Below are 23,016 nucleotides of genomic sequence, written 5' to 3'. Positions count from 1 at the left end.
GAGGCAGAGGGAGGGCCCGGAACGGGTAGAGGCAGCGAGCCAGGGACAGGGTGGGGCAGAGGGAGAGAGGAAGGCTTTTTTACACCTCTAGGGCACTGGAGTTCAGTTTGGAGACGCCATCGGGCGGCACGGGGTCCCGCCGCCAGCTCCTCCCAAGGAGAGGCCTGGCAAGGGACTTGGCTCCACGAGACTCAAGGCCCGGGCAGAGAACCAAAAAGGTCCGCCTCTGCCCTGCCAGGCTGTGGCCCGTCTCAGGAGACCCCTTATTTTCTCACAAGCTGGAAAACACATTTAAATCTGAAACAAGAGAGCGACTGAACAGGCAAGGAGAAGGTAAGAAAGCTAAGAGGACGAAGCACAGCTTGGCCTCATCGGCTCCCAGAGCAGCCTCCACACTCAGATGGGACAGGAGCAGAGCAAGATACATCTGGATGCTAATGAAACGCTTTGGAAGGTAGGAGGCTGTAAGTAGCTCCCTGAGGACCCTGGCCGGCCCCGGCGGTTCTGGCCAAATGTTCCTCTCAGCTGTCTGACCTCTCTGTTCAGGCAGGGCAATAGGACCTGGCCGGAGATTTGATTTCCCTGCTCAGAGCTCTAGAATGGGGGCACATAGGAAAGGGGCAGAAGGGGTCAAGGCCTAGGTGAGGATTTTTTTTTTGGGGGGGGGGGGTTACGGTATTTGTAAAGCACTTACTCTCTATCAGGCACAGTTCTAAGAATTGGGGCAAATGCAAGTAAATCAAATTGATCACAGTCCCTGTCCCACATGGAGTTCACAGTCTAAATAGCAGGGAGATCAGGTATCTAATCCCCATTGTACAGATAAGTAAACTGAAGCACAGAGAAGTTACTTGCCCAAGGTCGCACAGCAGGCAACTGGCCAAACCAGAATTAGAACCCAGGTCCTCTGACTTCCAGACTCATGCTTTTTTTTTTTTAAGGTATCTGTTAAGCACTTACTACATGCCAGGCACTGTACAAAGCACTGGGGAAGATACGAGCTAATCAGGTTGGACACAGTCCACGTCTCACATAGGGCTCATGGTCTTAATCCCCATTTTACAGATGAGGTAACTGAGGTACAGAGAATAATAATAATAATAATGATAGCATTTATTAAGCACTAAGTGCAATGCACTGTTCTAAGCGCTGGAGAGGTTACAATGTGATCAGGTTGTCCCACGGGGGGGCTCACGGTCTTAATCCTCAATTTACAGATGAGGGAACTGAGGCACAGAGAAGTGAAGTGACTTGCCCAAGGTCACACAGCAGACAAGTGGCAGAGACTGCTGCTCTTTCCTTCAGGCCACGTCCTTGGCAGCCCCTGTTCTGCGATGCCCCAGGGCCCCATTGCATGATATAACTGGGAACCCTTGGGCCAGACGCTCTGCTTAGGCTCAGTACCTCAATCCTTCCCCCAGCCTGTTTGTACCTGCACCCCAATATGGAGCACCAAGTAGATGGAGAAGGTCCCAGGGGGCATCTGCTTCCTTGGCACCTAGGGGCTCCAGGCCCTGCAGCCAGCTGGGTATTCAGAGTGTTCAGGGCGCGGCTCCGTCTCCAAGATGGAGAGGCCAGGCTTCGACCAGACCATACTTAGAGCTTCGGTGATGCTCGGTAATTGTGAATAATGATCCAGCCTTTAAGGGGGCCTGCCCCCTGCAGTCTGAGGTCATTTAGAGAATTGATACCCTCAGCCAGGGGGTACCCCTGTGTGCAGGGTGAGTTCCATTCAATGGCTGGTAGGGTGCATAGAAAGTACAATGTAATGAGAAAATAATGACACAGTTATTTCTAGCTCCGAAGCATGAGTGCAGCCTCCATGGAAATTACCTTTCAACCTCCTCAGTGTCATTACCGAATCAACAGTAAGAACCCATAATTACTCTAGAGCTGGGTAATTACTGGGTATTTACCAGCCAACCTTCCATGGGGTACAGGGAAGTTTAAAGAAGGTGACAAGGGATCTGCCTTTTGAGATGAAACTGATGAGTGGAGAAAGCCCAATTCAGCATCAGAAATGATAACATACTCGCTGTTCTCCCTGCCTCCTTCCCACCTGCCCCAGGCCCCTATTCTGGGCCTTCTCCCATCTCTGACAGCATGGCTGACTAGGGTTTCCAGGGCAGAGCACCTAAGTGCATCTCCAGAGACCACAGGCCCTACCCTGGCTACGGTCTTGAGACTCAGCGACAGGAGGGGGAACAGCGAGCATCTTACCTGGACTCCATAGAGGAATTCCTCCGACTCATTGTCACCATCAGAATCATCGTCAGTCCAGTACTGGCCTTTGATGTCCTGCAAAAGACGATGAAAAAGCCAACACTTCTTTAGGAAGAGCAAGGGGAGTGAGAGAGAGACTCTCCAACCCAGCTCTCTAGGGGTTAAATTCTTCCTCTTCACATGCCTGCCCATCCTGGAAACTAACTCTGCCACCGGCCTTTGCTAACCAGCTCCATCCGGCCTTCACTCATCTGGCAGCAGAGTTGGGGGAATTCAATCAGAGGAAAGGTGTACCTGTGGAGGTCGAGGTTTCTGAGAGGTGAACTGGCCCCACAGATTTGGGACTGGCTAAGCTTTTGAGTCAAAAATTCTGCTTTGGGGGCTGCTGAAGAGGATTCCATCTCCAAGAATATGACCCCATTCCCACTGTCCCCAAACTGAGACCTTCCCCTCAAAAGGGTACGGCTCTCCTGGATCTTGGCCACTTGAGTGCTGGGAGACATTTTCCAACATTCCCTCCCTGGTCTGAGTCATGTGCCACAGACAATCTCCTCATAAGTAAAGGCTCCTCAATGCTGAGGCTGCTGATTACCCCCTCCAAAGATCGAGGGGGTGATGCTTTCCCTCAAAGCAGAGAGGGATGGCTTGTCTCTCTTTGGAGTGGACATGATGCAGGGTATAATGGACAGGGAAGAGAGAGAGCGAGAGAGTGAGAAGCCCAGAGGAACAAAAAGAAAGACTGAGCACAGAAAAAAATAACTAGAGCGGAAAGTCCAGAGCAGTTCCAGCTGAAGAAAAGGACAAAGTGAAAAGGAAAAGTTACCAGAAGTAGCCGCCACATCCCATGTCCCTCCTTAAGAGAGAACCAATGATTCTCCAGATCCCCTAAACCCCACCCTGCCTCATTCCTGCTGCTGCCACTGGCCTTGTCTTAACCACCACATCACCCCAAATCCAAACCCCTCCGTCTCTCCACGACTTCCCCTTTCCACAACCAGGAACAGTCAAGGATGGGTATGTGTATTTTTCTCCCGCTCTTCCCTTCCCCCAGCCCTTTAGCCTGAGCCCTTCCCACCCACAGACCTTCCCTCGCAGGAAATTTAAAATGGGGGCCAGAACAAGAGGAAAAATAGAAAAGCTAATCCTTGGAAGGCGGGGCAGCTGGTTCTGGGCCACAGGTTCATTTCTAGCTTCACCCTGCCCAACAGTCAGTTTCTCTCACCATTTGCTTAGTGGTTTACAGGCGCTCTCTTGTCAGGGCTAGGCCTCCCCCGTCCATGCTACCAGCTGGGCTGGAAACAGCAAGACAGGCATCCAGGCGGTGTCGGTGTCGGGGAGGGGGGGCCCTGACGTCAGGGAAGAGATCAGGCTGGTGTAGCGTGTTCTGCCGTCTCCTTGGCAACAGAGTCACTGTCCTCTAAAAGGCAGACAACAACCTGGTTACATCACTGCTCTACAGCCCCAGTCATGCTGCAAATACCGACTTCGACTCGGGGCTGTGCCTCTCCTTCCCCCCGCCGCCCACCCCCCACCTCATACACAAACAAACCAAGTGCTTTTTCTTCAATTCAAAACTAGCTTTTTCAGCTCTACGGATGGGGTCAAAAATCAGGAAAGCCAGAGGGAATCCACATCCAAGTTTCAGACTGCCCTCCTATCCCACCCTATTGTCACTGCTGGGGGTGAGGATGGAGGTTGCCACGGCTATTGACTCCAGCTTCCCAGATCCCTGGGTCCCAAAGTCGCTTCCTGGGGGCCAGAAGCTCCATCTCTGTACTTGCCCCTCCTGACCGAGCATACAGGGATGGAGGTAGTCCCTGGGGTCAGCTACTCAGACCTCAGAGCTCAGCCTGCCCCGAGCTCCAGCAGCTGTTTGACCAAGATGGTCCCTTCAGGGGCAGCTAGCAGGGAGCCTTGGATTTGCCAGAAGCTAAAAGGTGAGCCAGAGCTCAACAGCCTGCCCAAATGTCAGGTGTTCAAACTGACAGGCTACCTGATCACAGGCCAGATAAGAACATCTAAAGAAGTCCCAGTAGCCAAACTGAAAAGAATTGTTCTCAGGTAAGTGCACACCAAGTTGTTATTGGTTACCTGGACTTTCCAGGGACCCAGTTACTTTAAATAATAATTATAGTATTTATTGAGTACTTAGCATGCACCAAGCACTATGCTAAGCTCTGTGGTAGATTATGATCAGATTTGGCACAGTCCCTGTCCTTTCTGCTGCTTAAAATCTACGGGTAGTGACAGTAGGGTCCTGTAGATGAAGAAACTAAGATTCAGCGAGGTGAAGTGACTTGCCCAAGGTTGCCCAGTAGATCAATGACAGAGCTGGGGCTAGAACCGCGGTCTCTGATTACCAGAGCTTTGCTCTCCCCGCTGAGTGACACTGCCTCCCCAAGAGTACCAAATCCACAGAATAAGACCCGGCATTCTCCTCAGGGATGACAGAATCTGTGAACTTCACTGGGCATCCCTATGGCTTTCCACATCACTCTGCTCCAACCCAGGCCTTCCTTAAGTTCCTATTCCTTCCTGCTAAAAAGCAAATGTCCAGGCCCTAAGCAGGTCCCCCAACATCCACTCCATGCTCTGCTGCTCTGAAAAGCTAATGATAGCAAGAGCCAAAGACCTGAAACACCTGATTTAATAATAATGATAACAGTGGTATTTGTTAAGCATTTACTACATGCCAGGCAGTGAACCAAGTGCTGGGGTACCTTCAAGATAATCAGGTCAGACACAGTCCCTATCCCATGCTGGGCTCACACTCTAAGTAGGAAGGAAAACCGGTATTGAATCCCCATTTTACAGATGAGGAGAGGCACAGAGAAGTGAAGTGACTTGCCCAAAACAACAGGCAAGTGGCAGGACTGGGATTTGAACCCAGGTCCTCAGACTCCGAGGCCCATTCTCCTTCCACTAGCCATTTGCTTCTGCAGATTCAGACCCCAATATCCCTCATCATACCATCATCAATAGCATTTATTGAGTGCTTACTGTGTGCAGAGCAAATTACACAATTCACTAAGGGTGGCAATCATCCACTTATGTATTCGCCACCCACTACCTTTTCCACTTTTGCCCAAACCCTATTAGTTAAGCACTAATTTAAATTAACCACGTTCCTTCTTCCTATTTATAACTTACTGTCTCTCCATCCAGATTGTAAATTCCTCAAAGACAGGGATCGTGCCTTCTAGCATACTCTCCTAAGGCCTTAGTACCCTACTCAATCAATCAATCGTATTTATTGAGCGCTTACTGTGTGCAGAGCACTGTACTAAGCGCTTGGGAAGTACAAGTCGGCAACATATAGAGACAGTCCCTACCCAACAGTGGGCTCACAGTCTAAAAGGGGGAGACAGAGAACAAAACCAAACATACTAACAAAATAAAATAAATAGAATAGATATGTACAAATAAAATAAATAGAGTAATAAATATGTACAAACATACTCCACCCGGTAGGTGTTCCCTAAATACTGCTGATCAATTGATTGACTAAATCCAGGAGTATCTCTTCACCAAACCAAACCAGGGCAAAATCATTCAGCGTGGTCATTCTCAGTACCAGACCCATTCCAGCTTCAGGCCAAGAATTCCCCCGGCTCCCTACAAACCCTAGAAACGCAAATAAAATAAAATATTTCAGAAGCGTAACCTTAAGTTGAGCAAGAGAGGCAGGAATATGAAGCCCACCACTTGGAAAATTAATAAAATATGTACACATGAAACGAATTCAAATTATTTTGTTAGTAGTACACATTTTCATTTCTATTTGATCAAGCAATTACATTATTTTACCACTGTTCTAATTTTTTTTAATGTTTTTCTTTGGGGATGTGGGGAAGATATTAATGCATTTAACAATAGTGCATTTGGAAAACTATATTTTGTTTGTTTACTGCTCTTTGCTTAGCACTCTTAATTGACTCCAGGAAAACCGTGTTAACTGGTTTGAGCAGTCATCAGGCCCCTCCGGGAGGTCGGACGGGGAAGGCTTTACCCCAAAGTCGGCCCCATCATTTCTCGGGTATTTTTAGCTTGCAGATTGGCATTCTGGCATCTCTGGAACAAACTAATTGACTCTCCATAGTAAACAGTGATCTGTGCCTTTCAGGTATCCTCCAGCACAGCATCTGCTCATTAAAGTAGCACTGGCCTGCTGAGTAGGAAGGAAGAACAGCCCCACACGCGCCCCAGGGAAAACCAGACCCAGTAGCCCTCCTTCTCCAGCTGCAAGTTCCACCTTTTTGGGGGTACGGGGTGGTCAATCAATCAATCGTACTTATTGAGCACTTCCTGTGTGCAGAGCACTGTACTAAGCGCTTGGGAATGTACCAAACAACAGTTCATAGACATTCCCTGCCCTCAATGAGCTTAAAGTCTAGCGGAGGGGACAGTCACGGGACATAAGGAGCAATCAGAATCCTGGGGAATGGATGCCAGGGGGAGACGTGTGGATGCGTTTGTTCATTCAATCGTATTTATTGAGTGCTTACTGTGCGCAAAGCACTGTACTAAGCGCTTGGAAGTACAAATCGGCCACATATAGAGACAGTCCCTACCCACCAACGGGCTCATGGTCTAGAAGTTATATTCTTTTCCCGTGTCTGCTGCTCCCACTTAAATTGTGAGCCCCGTGAAGGTTCAGTCGATCAAAGCCAGCACTCTGAGAGAAACGGGGCAGGCTCTAGTGTTGGAAATAAGATGGTACGGACCGGAACTCTGTTCCAGTATGAAGAAAAGTCCCGGAGCCACAGTTCTGACTCTGAAAGTTGTTCAGCTGTGGTGGCCCTGGATCAGAAAGGGGCTACTGATCTTGGTCCCACTGCCAGCAGGTGGACCTGAAAATGGGACTCCAGGCAGAAGTTGGGGGAAAGGGGGAATGAGGGGCAACAATAATGAAGTATTGTTGAACAATTAAGTAACAATACTTCATTATTATTGACTCCTATCACCTTGTACCAACTATTTCAGATTTAACTCCTTCCTCAAACCCCCCGTCCTGCTGACATCTCAAACTTATGTCCAAAACAGAACTCCTCTCCTTCCTATCCAAACCCTGTCCTCCCGCTGACTTTCCCCATCACTATAGACACCACCCTCCTTCCTGCCTCACAAGCCCATAACTTTGGCATTATTCTTGACTCCCCTTCTAGACTGTGAGCCTGTTGTTAGGTAGGGACTGTCTCTATATGTTGCCAACTTGTACTTCCCAAGCACTTAGTGCAGTACCCTGTACATAGTAAGCGCTCAATAAATACGATTGAATGAATGAATGAATAGAAGGGGGAGGAGAATGTGTGCCTATCCCAGAGCATAGGCCATGATGGAAATATCTGTCAGCTTTCAGTCAATGGTATCTATTATTTATGGTATTTGTTAAGTGCTTACAATGTGCCAGGCACTGTACTGAGCGCTACGGTAGATACAAGATAATCAGTGTGGACACAGTCCTACATGGGGCTCCCAGCTTTAATCCCCATTTTACAGATGAGGTAACTGGGGCACAGAGAAGTGAAGTGACTTGCCCAAGGGCACCCAGCAGACAAGTGGCAGAGCCAGGATTAGAACCCAGGTCTTCGGACTCCCGGGTCCATGCTCTTTCCACTAGGCCACGGCTTCTCCTGCTGTGCATGGAGCACTGCGCTATGTGCTTGGGAAGCTAGAGTTAGTAGGCACGTCCCCTGCCCAAGAAGGTTGCGGCTTTCTAGGACCTTTTTTATAAATTTAATCAGCAGCTACTCAGAGAGGTTCCTGTTCCAATATCCAATTAAATGAAGAAAGCATTAGCAAATATCAAGCTGTATCTGCTGTGTGACCTTGGGCAAGTCACATCACTTCTCGGTGCCTCAGTTACCTCATCTGTAATATGGGGATTGAGACTGTGAGCCCTATGTGGATAGGTCTGTGTCCTACCTGATTTGCTTGTATCCTTCCCAGTGCTTAGTGTAGCACCTGGCACATAGTAAGTGCATAACAAATACTACAGTTAGTATTATTATTTGTAGTAGTCATATTAATAACTTGCAATTGTCAATGGACAAAGGGTCAGATAACTGAAATCCCCACGCCTTATTTTAGCCATTGATTTCTACCTCCTTCCCCTCTCGGCTTCTGTGCGTATCACTCCCTTCCCTGAGCCACCCAGTGATCAGAGAGAATGATCAGCAGTGGCCCGGCCAGAGGAACAGGGAGCCAAAAGTAGTGATGCAAAGGACCTAAACAATCTACCAACTAGATTGTGAGCCTCTGAATTGAGAAATGGCACTATAAAAATGTTACACCAGCCTACAGCTCTCCCAAGGGCCCAACTCAATCAATCAATGGTATTTATTGAACACTTCCTACATGCAGCACTATATTAAGCACTTGGGACAGCACAACAGAATTAGCAGACACATTCCCAGAGTCTCAGCTGAAATTCCCAATATGTCACGTCGCATCAACTTAGTGGTCACCTCTGGCGCTTATTTATTTATGCTCACCCTCAACACTTCTGCCTAGATGTATATTAAAATATTTATTCAGCTATTCCATCCTGACATACTCAAGCTACTACTTGCTTTTCCTCTGGCTCCCACTATTTGTAAATAATTTAAATCTGCTTGTCATCCTCCTCCATTAGATTGTCAGCCCCTAGAGATGATGTCTTTTGCTCCTGGTGTACCCTTCCAAGCGCTTAGTACAGAGCTCTGCACGCAGAAAGTACTCAATAAATACCATCATCATCATCATTCGTATTTACTGAGCGCTTACTATGTGCACAGCACTGTACTAAGCGCTTGGGAAGTGCAAATTGGCAACATATAGAGACAGTCCCTACCCAACAGTGGGCTCACAGTCTAAAAGGGGAAGACAGAGAACAAAACCAAACATTCTAACAAAATAAAATAAATAGAATAGATATGTACAAGTAAAATAAATAAATAGAGTAATAAATATGTACCAACATATATACATATATACAAGTGCTGTGGGGAAGGGAAGGAGGTAAGAAGGGGGGATGGAGAGGGGGATGAGGGGGAGGGGAAGGAAGGGGCTCAGTCTGGGAAGGCCTCCTGGAGGAGGTGAGCTCTCAATAGGGCCTCGAAGGGAGGAAGAGAGCTAGCTTGGCGGATGGGCAGAGGGAGGGCATTCCAGGCCCGGGGGATGACGTGGGCCAGGGGTCGATGGCGGGACAGGTGAGAACGAGGTACGGTGACTATTCCGGATATGACTATTGACCTATTTCCCGGGAGACAATAATACCACATCCAAGTACGGGGGGCATGAGCTGATTAAGTGCCATAAAGCCAATGGGCAGGAGTTTCTGCTTGATACAGGGAGGAATGAAGGCACCCAATGGAGGGTTTGGAGAAGTGGGGAGACACACACAGAATAATGTTTTAGGGCAATGAACCGAGCAGCAGTGTGAAACTAGGGCCTGAATTGGGGCTCCCTGGGACCTGTACCCCTGAGGCAGCAAAGAGCCCCCGTGTGGGGCTCTCAGAGGGCCCCAGTCAGGAGGTCTTGGGTGTCTATGTCCTCCTTAGGCTATGTTAGTGCCCTAGACAGTGTGCAGCAAACCTCTCTGACTGGGGAAGGGCAAAACTACCCCAGGGGACTCATGGCTCCTCCCTCCCAGGCAGAGATAATGTTCAACGTCCTTTGAGCACCTTTGAGAATGATGCTAAATAAATGAAGAGCTTATTATATGCCGAAAGGAAGCCCTGGGGAACTCTCCTGTTAAATCCATACTCTGAATTTCCTCATGGAACAACACAAATCTCATCTAAAGGTTCCACTTAAGCAACTGTGTTGCAGGCAGCCGACCGACATGACTGCGTTGCATGCAGCCTGGCGACACAACTGTGTTGCATGCAGCCCACTGACACAACTGTGTTGCATGCAGTTTAGCAACAGCAAAGGCTAAAATCCTATGGGAGCAACACAGAAACCCTGGCAACAGTGTGGAGAACAGAACGGCCCAGTGAACACAGCAGGGGCCTGGGACTCCAAGGACCTGGGTTCCAATCCCGGATTTGCCACTTGGCAGCTGTGTGACCTTGGGAAAGTCACAACTTCCCTGTTTGGTTACCTCATCTGTAAAATAGGAATTAAGACTGTGAGCCCCATGTGGGACACAGACTGTTCCCAACCTGATAATGTTGTACCTACCCCAGTGTTCAGTATAGAGCCTGGGATGTGCTTAATAAATACCATTAAAAAAAAACTCTCAGTGAGTCAGTCTATCATATTTATTGAGCGCTTACTGTGTGCAGAGCACTGAACTAAGCCCTCGGAAGAGTACAACATAACAATAAACAGACACATTCCCTGCCCACAACCAGCTGGCCTTGAATAGATCTCAAGTGGGTTTCCTCCTCCCGTGGGCACGAAAAGGGGCTGCGATGAATACTCAGAGCTGGGCTACGGGCAAGTAAAGGAACTCTTTCACCAGGAAGTCCAGGTAGTCTCACTCCCTTTCATTCTCCTTCCACCCACAGCAGCATAATATGGGATCACATAGACCGGATCTTGGTTTTCTGGAAATAAATCTAGTTTTTATAACAATGGCAACAGCAACAAAAAAAAATATCCAGGCACCCAGAAGGATGTAAAACCCGACGACGCTGCAATAACCACAGGCTGACTCCGAGGGTTTTTTGCAGGGAAAGACAGATGGACGGATTCTCGCAGATGAGACAATTTACCCCACTATACACATAGGGTGTCATCAACATATAGACATTTGTTAATAGAACAGGCCCAACTGCCAGGCTGCACACTTTTAGAGCAAGTTTCATGAAGCCCCAGCTCGGAGTAAGTACTGAATCAGCGGCTGGCAAAAGTTAACTGTTGTTATAGTTTTCTTCTTCGTAGCCAATAGAAGGACAGCAAATTTGGCTCGTCTCAAGAAGCTGCTTTCCAACAAGTCTCCCTTCTCCTACCACGGAGCAGATTGGATTCACTACCGCTCCCCTTCCTGGGGGGAACAGATAGTGCAGAGTGGCCAATTTAAGTGAGGTCCCATTTGGTACTTAAGTTTTAAGCATTCAAAATCCAACCTCCTCGTCCACCTTCCTCTAGGAGGCTGCAGATAAAAAAAATAATAATAAAAGAAAGAAAAGGAAATCAGCCTTCTCTATCACAGGCCTGACAGAATTGCATGCCGACTCCTTGCAAAGCTGATGATTCTCAGTCCTACTGTCGATGGACTGGTTGGAATAACTGGAAAGCGTTTCCAATTGGTTTCCAACTCCCAGGGCTGGCCTGGAGTCCTTCAAGGGATGCTGTAGTTCTTCACCTCAGGCTCTCCCCTCGCTAATTTCCACCTACCCATCTCTGCAGTGATTGAGAGCAGTCACTGCCCCACACTCAAGGCTTCTGGGTCCAAGTTCCCTCCTCTCTCTCTGCCAGTCCCTCAACTCAGCGTTCGGGGTTCAATCTGCCCGGAGGATTCAACTCGGCATGTCCGGCCATCCGGCCTGGTGGTTTCCAGACTGAGCCCCCCTTTTCCACTGCCCCTCCTCCCCTCCCCATTGCTCCATCTCCCTCCCTCTGCTCTACACCTCTCCCCAACCAATGGCACTAGCATATATACGTACACACTTATTCTATTTTATTAATAATATGTATATATCTATAATTCTACTTATTTATATTGCTGCTATTGATGCCTATCTACTTGGGGTTTTTTTGTTGTCTGTCTCCCCCCTTCTAGACTGTGAGCCCATTGTTCCATTGGGATTGTCTCTGTTGCCGAATTGTACTTTCCAAGCGCTTAGTACAGCGCTCTGCACACAGTAAGCGCTCAATAAATACGATTGAATGAATGAATGAAAGAATGAGGTTCTTCTCCCAGTCAGGTCCAAACCATCCACAGGGAGGGGAGCCCCCAATGATAAATTGTGGGGCCGTAAGCTCCTCACTAGACTGTAAACTCCTCAAGGGCAAGGATCGTGACTTGCAACTCTATTGTATCCTTCCAAGCTCTTACTGCTCTGAACACAGTAAACGCTCAGTAGATACCAATCAACCAAGGGTATTTATCAAGTGCTTACTATGGGCAGAATACTCTAACATGCTCTTGGGAGAGTACAACGCAACAGGATTAGCAAACACGTTCCCTGCCCGTAACGAGTTTACAGTCTAGAGGGGGAGATGGACATTAATGTGAATCAGTAATTTATAATATATAACTTAAAGATATGCGTAAGTACTGTGGGGTGAATGCCAATTGTCCCGATGTCACAGATCAAATGCAATACCACTAATTGATAATGAAGAGCTACAGTGGATGCAAACAGCCTGCTGCATTTTTTTCAAATTATTTATTTAAATAGGAAATTCTCCCCTCGAGTACTCCTAGAACTTCCCTCTTCTTCTTCTCCCTACCCCTTCTCAGTCGGTGAGACTGAGTTGCTCTCAGACCCTCTCTCTGTTCTCTGACTCTCTTTCTCTGCTGGCCCTCAGTTTCCTATCTCTTAACATGGAAATGGGCTGCACAGTTTCTCGAGTCCCTCTGACAGCAGATGCCTTAGGATTCAGAGTGAGCAGCTGGGAGCTGCACTCGTGGAAAATCCATGGGACACTCTCCTACCGACTAGAAAATCAGTTTCCGGCAATCACCGTGAACTGGAGAGAGGAGAGACTGGAGGCAGAGAGAGACCACTGAGGATGCTGATTCAGTGGTTTACTTGGCTATTTCAAGCACCTAGGTCAGAGTGGGAGGTTATCTGGATGGAGAACAAGGGGTGGATGGATCCAAGAAATGTTGTAACGGAAAAATTGACCACGTAGATGCAATCTCTCCTTATGGAAACCCTGAATGGAAATGACATAAGGTCTTTCCCCAGCAAAGAACCAATCAATCAGTCATATTTACTGAGCATTTACTGTGTGCAGAGCACTGTACTATACTGTACAAAGTCCCTGCCCACAACGGAACGATGGAGTTGAGGAACCCAAAAGGCCCCCACCGACCAATCGGATCTGATTAACGACCCCTCCAGCCCCCCAAAATGTCCAACCCATATCTCACCACAGTGAGAGAGAATGAAACAGCCAGAGGAAGGGGAATCCCTGCTGGGACTCTGCTATAAAAGGTGAAGGTTTCTGACCCAAAAACCACCCAGGGAACCTTGGGGAGGAAACCTGAAAATATTACGGCTTAAAACAAGGGGCAAATATTATAGACACTACCATGGCAGCTGAGCTGGCGACTGACCACCCGCTCGTTTATGGCCCTTGGGCACAAAAGTCTCAGCATTATGCTGAGGTCACTTTGGCCATCACTGGATGTTGAATGTAAAATGAGTCATTCCACACATTCAATTCAATACAATGATCGTGTGCGCTTCTCAACAGGTTGTGCCCATACCCGCCTACTCACTTGTTGCGGTCACTGCCTTAGAAGAAACAAAACTGGCAGGGGCGAGAGCGTGTGAGCAGCACTGAATGAACCATTAGCACTATAATCGATTCCTTCGCCCAGGTTCGGCTGTATGTGGAAAAAGGAGCTAGATGGTAAGTCCCCAGGATCCCTCCGCAAGAAAGATGCTGGGATAGGTGTCCGGCTGGGAGATGCTCCTGGAGAAAGCTGTGAATTGGTCCCGGGCAAAGTTGATCATAGCTGAAGGAGAAGAGAGGAAAAATACAGTAGAAAGGGTGCGAAGGAAAGAGCATGTGTTTGGGAACCAGGGGACCACAGTGTTCATTCATTCAATCGTATTTATTGAGCGCTTACTGTATGCAGAGCACTGTACTAAGCACTTGGGAAGTACAAGTTGGCAACCTATAGAGACAGTCCCTACCCAACAACGGGCTCACAGTCTAGAAGGGGGTGAGAGACAACAAAACAATACATGTAGACAGGTGTCAAACAGTCAGAATAAATAGAATTATAGCTATATACGCATCATTAATAAAACAGAGTAGTAAATATGCACAAGTAAAATAAAGTAATAAATATGTACATCTATACAAGTGCTTTCGGGGGGATGGAGGTAGGGCGGGGGGGCGGCGATGGGGAGGAGGAGAGGAAAAAGGGGGCTCAGTCTGGGAAGGCCGCCTAGAGGAGGTGAGCTCTCAGTAGGGCTTTGAAGGGAGGAAGAGAGCTAGTTTGGCGGATGTGCGGAGGGAGGGCGTTCCACGCCAGGGGAAGGACATAGGTTGGGGGTTGATGGCAGGACAGGCAAGAACGTGGCACAGTGAGGAGGTTAGCGGCAGAGGAGTGGAGGGTGCGGACTGGGCTGCAGAAGGAGAGAAGGGAGGTGAGGTAGGAGGGGACGAGGGGATGGAGAGCCTTGAAGCTGAGAGTGAGGAGTTTTTGCTTGATTCATAGGTTGACAGGCAACCACTGGAGATTTTTGAGGAAGGCAGTGACATGCCCAGAGCATTTCTGTACAAAGATAATCTGAGCAGCAGAGTGAATTATAGACTGAAGCGGGGAGAGACAGGAGATGGGAGGTCAGAGAGGAGGCTGATGCAGTAATATCCTAGCTCTGCCAATGACCAGCTGGGTGACCTTGGACAAGTCACTTAACCTCTCGGGGTCTCAGCTTCCTCATCTGTAAAATGGAAATAAAGCTACCTACCTCTTCCTACCTCACCGGGATACCGGCAGGACAAAAATGAGAATGCGAAAGTGGCTTTGGAAAATAAATATGATAATCATTCTATAGCCAAAAAGGAACGTAGCCTCTGGAGATACATCTATCATATATATAAGATGAATTTGAAAGTTAAATTGGAAAATAGCACTAGGCCTTCATCTCACTTTATGTGCTAGAAAACACATTAGCACAGTGAAGAACTAGCTTGACGTACGCATACAAGGTAAAATGGAATGTCTAACTAAACAATGCCATTTTCAGTCACATCCACACACGTGGATAGAGAAGCTCTCTGCCAGAAACAGCAACTTCTAACATATGGGGCAGGACTTCAAAGAAATGCATATATATAGCCGGTATATACAGTGTATATTGCTAGTGATGCAGCGACCATACATATACTCTCTAATCTCTTTCTCCAACCATTAGTATTTATTGAATTCCTACCTTTAATTCTTTCTGGGCTGCACTAGGTGCTTGGGAGTGAATGGAAGCAAAAGGCAGATCTTTGCCTCAAGGAGTTACAATCTACTGGGGAAAACAGGCAGATGATAATAATAATGCTAATAATAACAATAGCAGTATCTGTCAAGTGCTTTCTATGTGCCGAACAAAATATTTAAGTGCTGGGGTAGACACAAGATAATCAGGTCCCTCATCAGGATCACAGTCTAAGAAGGAGGGAGAACAGGTGAGCCCGTTGTTGGGTAGGGACTGTATGTTGCAGAATTGTACTTTCCAAGCACTTAGTACAGTGCTCTGCACACAGTAAGCACTCAATAAATACGACTGAATGAATGAATCCCTATTTTACAAATGAGGAAACTGAGTCACCATGAAATTAAATGACTCACCCAAGGTCACACAGCAGGCAAGTGGCAAAGCTGGGACTAGAACCCAGGTTGTCTGACTTCCAGTCTTACGGTCTTTCCACTAGTCCAAGCTGCTTAGCAAGAGTATGTAAGATGAAAAGGATGACTAAGTTGGTGAAAAATAATGTACGTAGATCAATATAACCCAGGAATTTATATACTGAGACAGAGAGAGAGAGAGAGAGAGAGAGAGAGAGAGAGAGAGAGAGAGAGAAAGATGTTGGATGTAAATTTATATACCATTTTCAGATCTGCTTATAGTGAAAGGCAGCTTAGTCTAATCTGCACAGCCATGGACTGAGAATCCAAAAGTTTAAGTTCTGTCCCCAGTTTCTACTGCAAACTTGAAGCAAATCTCCTAATGTCTCCAAGCTTTGGTCTCCCCACTGGCAACCAGAAACAAATAGCCGTCGTTAAGCTTACCAGCGTGCATCAGTGTCCTCATGCCCTGAAAGAGCTAACCCACCTCTGAAAAGTTACCACTCCACACTCACCTTGGAATCATGGAATATAAAGGGCCTTGGAAGGCAGTGGTGCCCAAATGGGAAAGAACAGGGGTTCAAGTCTCAGTTCTGCTACTGGACTGTTGTGACAAGTGACAATCTTTCTGTGCCTCAGTTTTCCCCATTTAAAAAGGGGCAAGACACCTCCTTTCCCTACCCCTTAGATTGTGAGCCACATCTAATGCTAACCTTCTCACTGTGCCTTGATCTCGCCTATCTGGCCGCCAACCCCTGGCCCACCTCCTGCCTCTGACCTGGATACACTCTTCCACCTCAAATCCGACATACGCTCCCCCTACCCCTTCAAAGACATACTGAAGGCCCATCTCCTCCAGGAGGCCTTCCCTGAATAAGCCCCTCCACTTTAATGTCTGTCTCCCCCACTCTAAGCTGTACACTTGTTGTAGGCATGGAATATGTCTGTTTACTGTTGTACTCTCCCAAGTGCTTCGTACAATGCTCTGCACACAGTAAGCACTCAATACAATTGAATGAATGCTGTCCGGTCTGATTATGTTGCACTGATTCATTCATTCATTCATTCAATCAATCATAGTTATTGAACGCTTACTGTGTGCAGAACACTGTATTAAGCACTTGGGAAGTACAAGCTGACAACATATAGAGACGGTCCCTACCCAACCGCGGGCTCACCCAGGCCCTGGCATATAACAGCTGCTTAAGAAATCTGATAATAATGAGAAGCAGTGTGGCCCAGTGCCACAGGCCTGGGAGTTAGACGAACCTGGGTTCTAATCCCTGTCCGCCACTTGTCTGCTGTGTGACCCTGGACAAGTCATGTAACTTTTCTACGTCTCAGTTACCTTGTCTGCAAAATAGGGACTAAAACTGTGAACCCATGTTGGATATGGACTTTATCCAATCTGCTTAGCTTGAATCAATCGTATTTATTGAGCGCTTACTGTGTGCAGAGCACTGTACTAAGTGCTTGGGAAGTACAAGTTGGCAACATATAGAGACAGTCCCTACCCAACAGTGGACTCACAGTCTCTACCCCATGCTTAGCACAGGGCCTGGTACATAGTCAGCGCTTAACGAATACCATAAACGATTATTAGTCTAGTTCTCTAGAAGGCTGTTTTATGAACAAAATGGTGGGTAGCAGGTCCCTTCACCTCCAAGCATTACTGAACCGCAATTTGCCACTAGTTATGAGTGAGATGAGGGCCTCTCGGAATGTTTTTCTTCTTCAGACTTCTCCTTGGGTCCCCTGGCCGCCTCTTTTCAGACCAAGAAGGTACCGGGCGGCTGGAGAGGAATAACGCATGGGCTCCATCTCCACCCGAGGAGATCCTTGCTGTCCAGGTGCCCAGCTCACAGATAAGCGCTTAGTACAGTGCTCTGCACACGGTAAGCGCTCAATAAATACGACTGACTGAACGAATGAATGCAGGGCTCCTGCTCCTAAATGCATAAACCGGAGGGCCCCGGGCCTACCGAATATAAGGGCAGGATCACTGCTCCCGCTGACGGAGGCCAGCCCTGGCTGAAAGGGGCATTCCGACTTCCCAGGGGCAAATGCCCTCTGAAGCCGGCACCAACTTCACCCTCGTGTTCTGCGCCGGGTGGCATCATCATCATCAATCGTATTTACTGAGCGCTTACTATGTGCAGAGCACTGTACCAAGCGCTTGGGAAGTACCAATTAGCAACATATAGAGACAGTCCCAACCCAACAGTGGGCTCACAGTCTAAAAGGCTGTGGCACCCGGGGTGACCCTCCCCTGCCCCATCCCGACCGGACAGTATTTATTTTACTTGTACATATCTATTCTATTTTGTGAGTATGTTTTTGTTCTCTTGTCTCCCCCTTTTAGACTGTGAGCCCACTGTTGGGTAGGGACTGGCTCTATGTGTTGCCAACTTGTACTTCCCAAGCGCTTGGTACAGTGCTCTGCACACTGTAAGCGCTCAATAAATACGATTGATTGATTGATTGATTGACAGAGGGATCGATGCTCTATCTGTCCCTTCTTTTTGTGTGTGTGTCTTGGGCCCAAAGCAGCCCCTCCGTGCGTGCAACCTGAACCCTCGGGGAGGAGGGGGCGGGTGGCCCGGTGGGCAGGCCTGCTGGCAGGCTCCCGGCCACACGGTGCCCTGGACACTGCCCCCCACCCGCCGCCCACGTCCTCCTCGGAGCTCGGTGGGTGCCCACCCGCTGCCCGTTTCCCCGGGCGGGTACTCACCGCGCCGGGCCCGGCCGGGTCGTGCGGGGGCCGCTCCGGGCCGTAGGCCGCGGCTCCCCTGGGCGGAGCGGGCCAAGGAGCCCGGCCTGGCCTCCTCCTGCTGCTCCTCCTCCTCCTGCTCCTCCTGCTCCCCCTCCTCCTCCTGTCCAGCCGAGGGGCGGACAACAAAGGGCCGCCCCCGCTCCACGCCGCGCTGTGCTGTACCGTCCCCGCCAGGAGCCCCGCGGCCCGGCCGGGTTCGCCCATGCTCAGTGCGGCGCCCGCCGCCCGTCACGTGAGCCCCAAACAAGCTCCGACCCCCGCCGCACGGCCTAGCTCCCGCTCAGCCCTGCCTGGTTCCCCCATCAGCCTGGCCCGGCTCCCTCTCAGCCATTACTTGTTCCCCCCCGCCAGCCTGGGCTGGCAGCCCCTCAGCCCTCACTGGTTCCCCCTCAGCCTGGCCCGGCTCCCCCTCAGCCATGCCTTGTTCCCCCTCCTCAGCCTAGGCAGGCTCCCCTTCAGCCCGGCTCCCCCTCAGCCATGCCTTGTTCCCCCTCCTCAGCCTAGGCAGGCTCCCCTTCAGCCATGCCTTGTTCCCCCTCCTCAGCCTAGGCAGGCTCCCCTTCAGCCCGGCTCCCCCTCAGCCATGCCTTGTTCCCCCTCCTCAGCCTAGGCAGGCTCCCCCTCAGCCCTGCCTGGTTCCCCCTCCTCAGCCTAAGCAGGCTCCCCTTCAGCCAGGCTCCCCTTCAGCCATGCCTTGTTCCCCCTCCTCAGCCTAGGCAGGCTCCCCTTCAGCCCGGCTCCCCCTCAGCCATGCCTTGTTCCCCCTCCTCAGCCTAGGCAGGCTCCCCCTCAGCCCTGCCTGGTTCCCCCTCCTCAGCCTAAGCAGGCTCCCCTTCAGCCAGGCTCCCCCTCAGCCCTGCCTGGTTCCCCCTCCTCAGCCTAAGCAGGCTCCCCTTCAGCCAGGCTCCCCCTCAGCCATGCCTTGTTCCCCCTCCTCAGCCTAGGCAGGCTCCCCTTCAGCCCGGCTCCCCCTCAGCCATGCCTTGTCCCCCCTCCTCGGCCTAGGCAGGCTCCCCTTCAGCCCGGCTCCCCCTCAGCCATGCCTGGTTCCCCCTCCTCAGCCTAAGCAGGCTCCCCTTCAGCCAGGCTCCCCCTCAGCCATGCCTTGTTCCCCCTCCTCAGCCTAGGCAGGCTCCCCTTCAGCCCGGCTCCCCCTCAGCCATGCCTTGTCCCCCCTCCTCGGCCTAGGCAGGCTCCCCTTCAGCCCGGCTCCCCCTCAGCCATGCCTTGTTCCCCCTGCTCAGCCTAGGCAGGCTCCCCTTCAGCCCGGCTCCCCCTCAGCCATGCCTTGTGCCCTCTCCTCAGCCTAGGCAGGCTCCCCTTCAGCCCGGCTCCCCTTCAGCCATGCCTTGTTCCCCCTCCTCGGCCTAGGCAGACTCCCCGTCAGCCCGGCTCCCCCTCAGCCATGCCTTGTTCCACCTCCTCAGCCTAGGCAGGCTCCCCCTCAGCCATGCCTTGTTCCCCCTCCTCAGCCTAGGCAGGCTCCCCTTCAGCCCGGCTTCCCCTCAGCCATGCCTTGTTCCCCCTCCTCGGCCTAGGCAGGCTCCCCTTCAGCCCGGCTCCCCCTCAGCCATGCCTTGTTCCCCCTCCTCAGCCTAGGCAGGCTCCCCTTCAGCCAGGCTCCCCCTCAGCCATGCCTTGTTCCCCCGCCTCAGCCTAGGCAGGCTCCCCTTCAGCCATGCCTTGTTCCCCCTCCTCAGCCTAGGCAGGCTCCCCGTCAGCCCGGCTCCCCCTCAGCCATGCCTTGTTCCCCCTCCTCAGCCTAGGCAGGCTCCCCTTCAGCCATGCCTTGTTCCCCCTCCTCAGCCTAGGCAGGCTCCCCTTCAGCCATGCCTTGTTCCCCCTCCTCAGCCTAGGCAGGCTCCCCTTCAGCCCGGCTCCCCCTCAGCCATGCCTTGTTCCCCCTCCTCAGCCTAGGCAGGCTCCCCTTCAGCCCGGCTCCCCCTCAGCCATGCCTTGTTCCCCCTCCTCAGCCTAGGCAGGCTCCCCTTCAGCCCGGCTCCCCTTCAGCCCGGCTCCCCCTCAGCCTGGCCCGGCAAACCCTCAGCCTGGCCTGGGCTCCCCTCAGCCCGACCCAGCTGCCCCTAAGACCGGCCAGGCTGCCCCTCTGCCTGGCTGGACTCCCCTCGGCCTGACCTGGTAGCCCCTCAACCCAAACCAGCAGCCCCTCAGCCTGGTCCGGCTCCCCTCAGCCTGGCCTGGCAGCCCCTTTGCCTGGCTGGGCTCCCCTCAGCCCAAACCGGCTGCCCTTGAGCCCGGACTGGTAGCCCCTCAACCTGGCCCAGCTCCCCTCAGCCTGGTCTAGCAGTCCCTCTGCCCAGCTTGGCTCCTCTCAGCCCGGCCCGGCTGCCCCTCAGCCCGACCCGGCTCACCTCAGCCAGGCCTGGCAGCCCCTCAGCCTGGCCCGGCTCACCTCAGCCCGGCCTGGCAGCCCCTCAGCCTGGCCCGGCTCACCTCAGCCTGGCCCAGCAACCCCTCAGCCTGGCTGAGCTCCCCTGAGCCCGACCTGGCTGCCCCTGTACCCGGTCCGGCAGCCCCCAAGCCCAGCCCGGCAGCCCCCGAGCCCGGCCCGGCTCCCACCAGCCTGGCCCTGCAACCCCTCAGCCTGGCCCGGCTCTCCCTCATTCATTCATTCATTCAATCGTATGTATTGAGCGCTTACTGTGTGCAGAGCACTGTACTAAGCGCTTGGGAAGTACAAGTTGGCAACATATAGAGACGGTCCCTACCCAACAGCGGGCTCACAGTCTAGAAGGGGGAGACAGACAACAAAACAAAACATATTAACAAAATAAATAGAACATGGACAAATAGAGTAATAAATATGTACAAACATATATACATATATACAGGTGGTGTGGGGAAGGGAAGGAGGTAAGGCAGGGCGGGTGGGGGGAGGGGAGGGGGAGGGTCCCTCAGCCCTGCCTTGTTCCCACTCAGCCTGGCCTGGCAGCCCCTCTGCCTGCCTGGGCTCCCCTCAGCACAACCCAGGTGCCCCTGAGCCCGGCCTGGCAGCCCCTCAGCCTGGCCCAACTCACCTCAGCCTGGCTTGGCAGGCCTGGCTGCCCCTGAGCCCGGCCCAGCTCCCCTTCAGCCTGGCTACCCCTCAGCCTGGCCCGGCAACCCCTCAGCCTGGCCCGGCAGCCCCTCAGCCTGGCCCGGCAGCCCCTCAGCCTGGCCCGGCTCCCCTCAACCCAACCCAGCTGCCTGCGAGACCGGCCCGGCTGCCCCTGAGCCCAGCCTGGCAGCCCCTCAGCCTGGCCCCACTCACCTCAGCCTGGCCTGGCAGCCCTTCTGCCTGGCTGGACTCCCCTCAGCCCAACCCGGCTGCCCCTCTGCCTAGCCTGGCTCCCCCCAGCCTGGACCAGCAACCCCTCAGCCTGGCCTGGCAGCCCCTCAACCTGGCCCGGCAACCCCTCAGCCTGGCCCGGCAGCCCCTCTGCCTGGCTGAGGTCCCCTGAGCCTGACCCGGCTGCCCCTGAGTCCAGTCTGGCTGCCCCTGAGCCCAGCCCGGCAGCCCCTCAGCCTGGCCCAGCAGTCTCTCAGCCTGTCCCGGCAGCCCCTCAGCCTGGCCCGGCTCCTCTCAGCCTGGTCCGGCAACCCCTGTCTGGCCCGGCAACCCCTCAGTCTGGCCCGGCAGCCCCTCTGCCTGTCTGGGCTCCCCTGAGCCCCACCCAGCTGCCCCTCAGCCTGGTCCGGCTGCCCTTGAGCCCGGTCTGGCAGCACCTCAGCCTGTCCCGGCTCACCTCAGCCTGGCTGGCAGCCCCTCAGCCTGGCCCAGCTCACCTCAGCCTGGCCTGGCAGGCCTGGCTGCCCCTCAGTGTGGCTCGGCTCCCCCTCATCCTGGCCTGGCTCCCCCTCAGCCTGGCCCGGCTCCCCCTCAGCCCGACCCGACTGCTCTGAGCCCGGCCTGGCAGTCCCTCACAGCCTGACCCGTTTCACCTCATTCATTCATTTATTCAATTGTATTTATTGAGCGTTTACTGTGTGCAGAGCACTGTACTAAGCTCTTGGGAAGTACAAGTTGGCAACATATAGAGATGGTCCCTACCCAACAACAGGCTCACAGTGTAGGGCCTGGCTGTGCTCCCCTCAGCCCAACTCAGCTGCCCCTGAGCCCAGCCTGGCAGCCCCTCAGCCTGGCCTGGCTCACCTCAGCCTGGCCTGGCAGCCCTTCTGCCTGGCTGGTCTCCCCTCAGCCTGGCCTGGCTCCCCTCAGCCTGGCTACCCCTCAGCCTGGCCCGGCAACCCCTCAGCCTGGCCCGGCAACCCCTCAGCCCAACCCAGCTGCCCGAGACCGGCCCGGCTGCCCCTGAGCCCGGCCTGGCAGCCCCTCAACCTGGCCCCACTCACCTCAGCCTAGCCTGGCAGCCCCTCTGCCTGGCTGGACTCCCCTCCGCCCAACCCGGCGGCCCCTCTGCCTAGCCTGGCTCCCCCTAGCCTGGCCCAGCAACCCCTCAGCCTGGCCCGGCAGCCCCTCAGCCTGGCCCGGGGAGCCCCTCAGCCTGGCCCGGGAGCCCCTCAGCCTGGCCCGGGAGCCCCTCAGCCTGGCCCGGGAGCCCCT

General features: G+C 52.3%; 1 protein-coding gene across 13 annotated transcripts in view; it reads right to left on the bottom strand.

Annotated features, from left to right (window-relative positions):
• Positions 1-18,599, bottom strand: part of PARP6 (poly(ADP-ribose) polymerase family member 6) — a 45,194-nt gene extending 26,595 nt beyond the window's left edge. For 11 of the 13 annotated variants that reach the window (XR_005451094.1, XM_038747050.1, XM_038747055.1 and 8 more), the window contains exons 1-4: positions 18,411-18,599; positions 13,607-13,846; positions 3,446-3,640; positions 2,221-2,298 (exon numbers count right to left, since the gene is read on the bottom strand). Coding sequence is in view for 12 of the 13 variants with exons in the window: in XM_038747050.1 (XP_038602978.1) it covers positions 2,221-2,298; positions 3,446-3,448 (81 nt within the window). In the remaining variant the exon portion in view is untranslated. Of the gene's footprint in view, positions 1-2,220; positions 2,299-3,445; positions 3,641-5,682; positions 5,750-13,606; positions 13,847-18,410 lie in introns of those variants that run through there. The other 2 variants (XM_038747051.1, XM_038747052.1) reach the window with 2 other exon arrangements.
• Between the last annotated feature and the right edge of the window lie 4,417 nt (positions 18,600-23,016).

The sequence above is a fragment of the Tachyglossus aculeatus genome, chromosome 5 (genome assembly GCF_015852505.1).
Source record: "Tachyglossus aculeatus isolate mTacAcu1 chromosome 5, mTacAcu1.pri, whole genome shotgun sequence".
Lineage (NCBI taxonomy): Eukaryota > Metazoa > Chordata > Mammalia > Monotremata > Tachyglossidae > Tachyglossus > Tachyglossus aculeatus.
Note: the sequence above shows the minus strand (reverse complement) of the source record. Positions and strands in the feature narration are given on the sequence as shown.